At 38.5% G+C, this 6,442-nt stretch overlaps 1 protein-coding gene across 1 annotated transcript; it reads right to left on the reverse strand.

The window, feature by feature from the left end:
- Positions 1 to 828: 828 nt before the first annotated feature.
- On the reverse strand, positions 829 to 5,612 carry Nmnat (nicotinamide mononucleotide adenylyltransferase). Its single transcript, XM_011309064.1, has 5 exons — positions 5,194 to 5,612; positions 3,828 to 4,237; positions 3,362 to 3,463; positions 3,127 to 3,293; positions 829 to 2,885 (listed from the first exon to the last, which is right to left on the reverse strand). Exons 1-5 carry the CDS (start codon positions 5,267 to 5,269, stop codon positions 839 to 841), a joined length of 2,802 nt encoding a protein of 933 aa, XP_011307366.1. The 5' UTR covers positions 5,270 to 5,612; the 3' UTR covers positions 829 to 838.
- Between the last annotated feature and the right edge of the window lie 830 nt (positions 5,613 to 6,442).

Below are 6,442 nucleotides of genomic sequence, written 5' to 3' on the forward strand. Positions count from 1 at the left end.
AGAAAATGGAAAGTTATTCTTCGGATGCATTGCATTTCACTACGAAAACACGATTCCCTCTATTTGGAAGAGATCATAGACAGCATCAGCAAATATCAATTACAGTAAAAAAATGTACTAGTTCCATCAAAAACTTGAATGGAAAATTCTTAAAGATTGCTACTAATCTCAGAAAAGATAAAAATATTGACATCGATATTCTCAAGAAACAATAGTATAAATGAATCTATTAAACACTTCTCTAAGACTGTTAAGAATTATTGATTGAAATATTTAGTGAATCTTTTTGAAATTTCAGAAAAAAAAACGCAGGAAAATGTTCGCACCACCTTAAAACTCCATGAGTCATTAAATACTAAAACGAAAATCCCACCACAAGTTTTCCAAAAAAATAAACAAACATAAAACGTAAATTTCAGCATAAAGGGTGTAGAACATTTTCAAAATTTCAATCAACAATCGCCAACAGTAGCTACTCATAGACAAAATATTCTCAAATAAAATTGAAAAAACTACAAAACCTATGACCTAAATTCGATGTCAAGCGTTAACTTAAAGCTAGCGCATCCATCATGCCTTATGAATAAAAGCCACAAGTAACCAGCCTACTGCAATCATAACACCAACACGATACCGAACAATTGAATTCTTTAAAACCCGAACCTGGAAGCTCCTAGACTTATGAAAAAACCGTGCATCAGCACTCGAAGACGTCAAGTAAGATTGTCGATAATTTCCCCATCCTCCACACTTCCCCCAGGCCCCCAAGCCCCTAAAATACCCCCTCCCCCTACAATATCCACGAAAATGCCTACAGCATTTCCGTATAGATCCTTAGCTATAAAGCAGTCTCCTTATCACTTATGATCTTAATACCATGTTTCCCTAGAATAAATTTCACAGTATCAGAGGGTATGCGTGACCCCTTTTCACTCATATGACTCCTGATCCTCCCACTCTCCTCCTCAGTCTCAGCTGTTTCGTGAATTCTCCCCACGTCATCAGCTGATTTTCGCAGTAGACTGACACTCCTAGAAGGCCTTGGAGCTCGAATATTATCAGCAGATCCAATTATTCTCCCACTGTGCCTCACAACGAGCGCCTTATCCTCCTTGGTTGGTGCCTTTGCCTGATTAACTCTCGAGGTGGGAAGATTATCCACAGATTTGTACCTTCTACGTGATTCACCCCTCGATTCAGTGGCTCTATTGATCATGGAAGACCCTCGATTAATCCTACAGGTACTATCCACCTCAGCCTCATGCAGTTCCTCGATAATTGGTTTTATAATCTCCTGGGGCTCCACATCCAATCCACAATTTTCAATCTCAAACTCGACATCATTTAGGGTGGAGTCATCACCGGAGAACTCTTCGACAGAGGTTGAAGGGGCTCGTTCCCTCTCGGATGCCTCATTCACCTCCTTCTCGTCCTCATCCTCCTCGTTGATATCCTGGCAGTTTGGATCGTCGTCGGTTATATCGAAGATCCTTCCATCGAGAGGAACCCGGCCGGATCGTAGTTTTCGTCGGGACAGACTCAGGGGAAGATGACTCGAGCTCGACAGTAATCGAAGATCCAAGGACTCCTCGGTCTCGGGCCTGGACGATGCCACCACGTCCTCCTCCATCGCGATGTCTCCACAAATCTCGCAGAGTTCACACTGTGGCATTCCCGGAGGTGCGCCGATCTCCTGGAGATTGTAGGAACTGCAGATATCGCACTCTGGTGAATCTTGGACGTTTGGTGAACTATTTGTTGATCTTAAAGGATAAACATTTCTTATTGACTGTTCCCTGTTGTAGCACACTGAGCAGAACTCCTCGGGCTCCTGCTCCTCGTTAGCTGTGACAAACGCTGCACTCTCTTGAGAGCCAGTATCATTCAGATCCTCGTCTTTGAATGGCACTTGCTTGAGGGAAAAGTCTGACTTCAACAATTCAAAACTCTTGGACTTTGTCCTAGACCTCTCGAGCTCTGATTTTCTCTCTGTCTCTGATTTTCTTTGATTGATCGAGTCAAGACTTCCCTGGTAGTTCGTTCTGTCGTTCTCAATGCTCTTCTCGAGCTCGGACTCCATCATCGGCACCACCTGCTCGGAGTTCCTCACTCTGTTAGGACTTTTTCGAGAGTTAACCACGGATTTCAAGTACTTTCCATCGATCTGGCTGACCGAGTTACCGTCTCTCGTCTCTTGGGAGGACGTTACCTCCGGGACTGAGACGACTTCCTCGGGGTCTGGAGGGAGATCTTTTAATTTGCTCTCGCTGATACTCGAGTTCACCAGCGTCGGCTCCTCGATAATTGTGTTACTCTCATTTTTCGATTCTTCTGATTTCTGGGAGGGCTCTGAGGGAATCGGATCGTCGATCGAGTCAAAGGAAACACTAGCGTCGATTTGATAACACGTCTCACGATTTTCGCAATTATCTTGTGGGCATTCTTCAGGCTTTTTTTCACTAATATTATTGACATCATTTACAGTAATGGCTAGATCAATTTCATCGTGGTTTTGTACATTTGTGCTATCATTGTCATTTAGTGAACCTACCTCATAGAAAATATGTGTTTCACCAGTCTCAGTGGTAATAATCTGTTTAGCTTGGCCTGGATATGTTGATTTACCACCGATCGACGAATTTTTGTTACCATTCTCCTGTACTACACTCGGCAATTTATGGTACATACGATCATTTGTTGTGTAATAAGGGGAATTGTGGAGATTCTTCTTTATCACTGTTTCACCAATGTCAATAGTGATTATTTCCACTGGACTTGGAGTTGTCATTGTCACATCACTCGGTGATGGTGTTAATAATACCGTCTCGTACTTGTTATCAATGTGCAAATAATTATTTGGAGTGGTTGGGGATAATTCAAACTTACTTTTCATTGAAATTTTCGTCCAGTTTCATTGATCCAGAATCAATGGGTTTTTTTTTCGTTTTTCGCAGCGTGAAAAGAAAATTTTATTACGATGTTTAATCATTTATTTGAATTGGTGGAGATATTTCTTCTTTTTTGAAATTGTATTTACAATTTACAATTATCGGGGGTGGAAGGTGGAGAGCGAGATTGAGCGGTAGTTTGGGAAATTTCATTGGAGAAAATTATTTTTAGACTCACGTTGTCGTGGAGGTCAGTTTGGCGTCGTAAATCCCATGCTGATAGATGTAATCGATCACTGAGTCTTGGGTGAGGTATCTAATGCTCTCGCCACGCTTCAGGGCACGTCTTATTCGGGAGGAGCTCACCTCGTTGGGGATCCACTCAGTTACGATGTAGATGTTGTGCTTCGATAAAAAAATGGGGGATAAATCGTTTATTTCAATGTTAATCTTCGAGATTGTGAGGTAATTACCATGTGTGTGGAGAGAATGTCTGAGTCGTAGATGAATTTATTTGGGCTCGAGCCTTCCCTCGTAATCACTACCAGACCGTGATGCCCCAGAATTGCATCGATCTAAAATGAGAATTGTAAATTAAGTAGTTAATGCTAAACTTCATGGAAGTAATTAGCAAGTTTTTGCGGAACATCTCTGAATCCAAGAATAAAAACCTCGAAAACTTGACGACAGAACAAATTTACTTTTACTCTTCACGTTTTTGATACTGCATTTAATCAAAAAATCGGAAATGAAATTAATCGAATTAACTCTCTATTCGCATTAATTAATATTTGAAATAGTAACAATGTTACAAAAATATTTGATTAAAAAGTTTTCCAGTCAAAGTGAACTTTCGTTTTGGAGCTAATTAATTCTTCAATCGCTTGAAGATTTGCAAGTAAATTAACGGAATTAAAGTGAATTGAATGATCTACTTACGTCTTCCTCAGCCCATAGCCCAGGTTTTCCAAAACTTTCCAACAAATCAGCGCCACAGAGCAATTTAATTTGAATAGGACTTCTGTCAGTGCCATTCCGCACATTCTCGGGAATCCACTCCAAGTCCTCAATGGCCACCTGACTTTTAATATCCGGTGAGTCCAGTAGAATGGCATTCAGTAAATTCTGATGGTACTGCAACGAGTGTCGTGTCTTCGTCCAACTGTTCTGCCTTATTTCCCATGTACTCAGTTTGATCCACTCACTGCTCTGAATTGCCAATTTTACCATCGCACACCTGTGCTCTGATCCTGCTAATTCCTTTTTCCCGTAATTATCATGAACTAGGGATATGACTCCACCGACAACTTCGTGGGTCCCCATGCGATGCAGGTGATCCCTGGCGATTTCTAGATGAGAAAACAGCAGGTTTGGATAAATGGGAAAAATAATAATTAAAAAATTGAATTCTCAAATGCGCAGTGAGAGTCCCTGAAGTTTTGTTAGGATATGATTCATGAATAATCAATTCCTTTCCTGAGAGAAAAACTTCTATAAAGCTCTTGAACGTTAATAATAATTGATAAAATTCATTTAAACTTATAAACCACATAATCAGGTCCGATGGAAAATAATGATTACAATCAATACTACATGTGATGTTTAGTCAAAAAATAAATTCTACTTTTAGTGACCGTTGTCTTCAAAAAATAATCTAAAACAAATCTAACTTAAAAAATTGAATCCTCCCCACAATTTATTCATAATAAGACGCAATTGAAAGTGTTTCATTGAAAATAATTGGTTCAAAAAATATATATTAATAATATATTGATATAATCAAATAATGATCAATTTTGTCAAAGCTCTGATTGATCTCATATATATCAAAGCAATGCGATTATAAATCCAAAAGTTCAACAATTTTCTCAGCAAAGATGAATCACCTCAAGTCTTCACCCAACCGAACGATTTTAATGAATCTATAATTGAAAAGTCATCGACTGACTGGATGCGTCATAATTTTTCTTCATTCCCATTTCATTCAATCGAAAGTAATGCATAACTCATGAAATAACGCTGAAAAATAATTAAAAAATTCCGAACATTTGCAACAATTCAAATGCAACGCACCTGATGCATAATACTATATTAAATACCCCCGTGTCTGAAGTAAAATGGAAAATAAATGGATTCGATAGCAAGGCCAGTTCGCCAAATAATCTCAATAATTGGCTATTAATCGCGATGACGTGATTCCACCTGAGTATTTTTACGGTTGTCACCGCACATCCACAACTCGTGACTCACTAAATAATGTAACAACTATCGATTAACAAAAACATGAAACTAATGCTGTATTTACCAAACATTCGTAGATGCAGATGTGTCGGTGGATTATAACTTCCACACGACATGAGTATAACTCTCGTTGGCGCCATTTTCCACAGACTCTATGTGCAATTACGATAAAAGTAAATAACTATTGCTTCATTATCAGAATGCCTTCGATTTTTTTTTCCCGCATTCAAGGTTAGAACTCACTGCTCCGGTTTAAAGATCGTGAGACACTGACGTGACCATGCGTACCTACAGTAATTTTGACACATCTGCCATCTTTGTTTGTTCAACACTGACCGAGTCAAGTATTTCACCATTTTCAATATTTTTTTCGATTATTTTCATTCACCCGAATTCACTAATCCACCTGTCAAAGAGATTGAACCTGACGAACCAATCAGGTGATCGACCCACAGCTGTTTTATATTTTTGGAGCAGATTTTTAATTGGTGACAGATCCAGGTAAAAAAGATATCTTCCTTGCTGACGATATTTGAACGAAGAGAAAAGCACAAGTGTTTTTCAATTTTCAATTTTTTAATGTATTTCCTGTAAAATCCAAATGAAGGAGTTGTTGCCGATATCTTTTCATTTTTCGTGGTTCTTTGTGAATTTCTGAGAAACCTTCGACCAGATGGACGTGGAAAAAAAAACACTTCTCGGTTTCATCATTATTCAATGGCTCACAAATTTTCACAGTCGTCCGTCTATTTCTCTAAATCTTCAGTAAAATTCTATGAATAATGATAAAATTTGAAAAGGGGACATTCTTTCGTGGGAATGTTATCAGGAGTTTCTCAGGAATTTGTAAAAAAGCAGAGAAATGAGAAGATATTGGCAATAACTCAGTAATGGTACGTGAAATGAAAAGGATTTTACTGCGCTTCCACCCGGAAAGGAATTTTGTAGATAAAATCAGAGGATTTCATATAAAATATGTGGCTGTCGTTTTTCACGTGATTTTATTGATCAGTTGTCTGGACAATAATTTATAAATCGGTGGAAACGCAGTAATTGACAATTCAATTAATGGATCGTGTATCAGTGTTGTTGGTTTATTAATTCGTTATTTATTTGTATCACCCTCCTTCGAACATTTTTATTCACTTCATTTTTCTATTAAAAACATGAGAGACAATTCACTCTTTCTCCTCTTAGGCGTAACTACGGTATCATTAACATGCACACGTTTCAATTGCACGTTTACTTTAATTTGTTTTAATCTCTCCCATCCATATCCCACACAACTGTCAATTACCGTTCGAATATTCTAT

The sequence above is a fragment of the Fopius arisanus genome, unplaced genomic scaffold (genome assembly GCF_000806365.1).
Source record: "Fopius arisanus strain USDA-PBARC FA_bdor unplaced genomic scaffold, ASM80636v1 scaffold00001, whole genome shotgun sequence".
NCBI lineage: Eukaryota > Metazoa > Arthropoda > Insecta > Hymenoptera > Braconidae > Fopius > Fopius arisanus.

Coding starts and splice junctions, on each gene's coding strand:
- Nmnat (XM_011309064.1), bottom strand. CDS start 5,269: ATGGCGCCAACGAGAGTTATACTCATGTCGTGTGGAAGTTATAATCCA. Junction 4,238..5,193: donor TCTGCATCTACGAATGTTTG/GTAAATACAGCA, acceptor TTTCTCATCTAG/AAATCGCCAGGGATCACCTG. Junction 2,886..3,126: donor AAACTGACCTCCACGACAAC/GTGAGTCTAAAA, acceptor TTCAATGAAAAG/TAAGTTTGAATTATCCCCAA.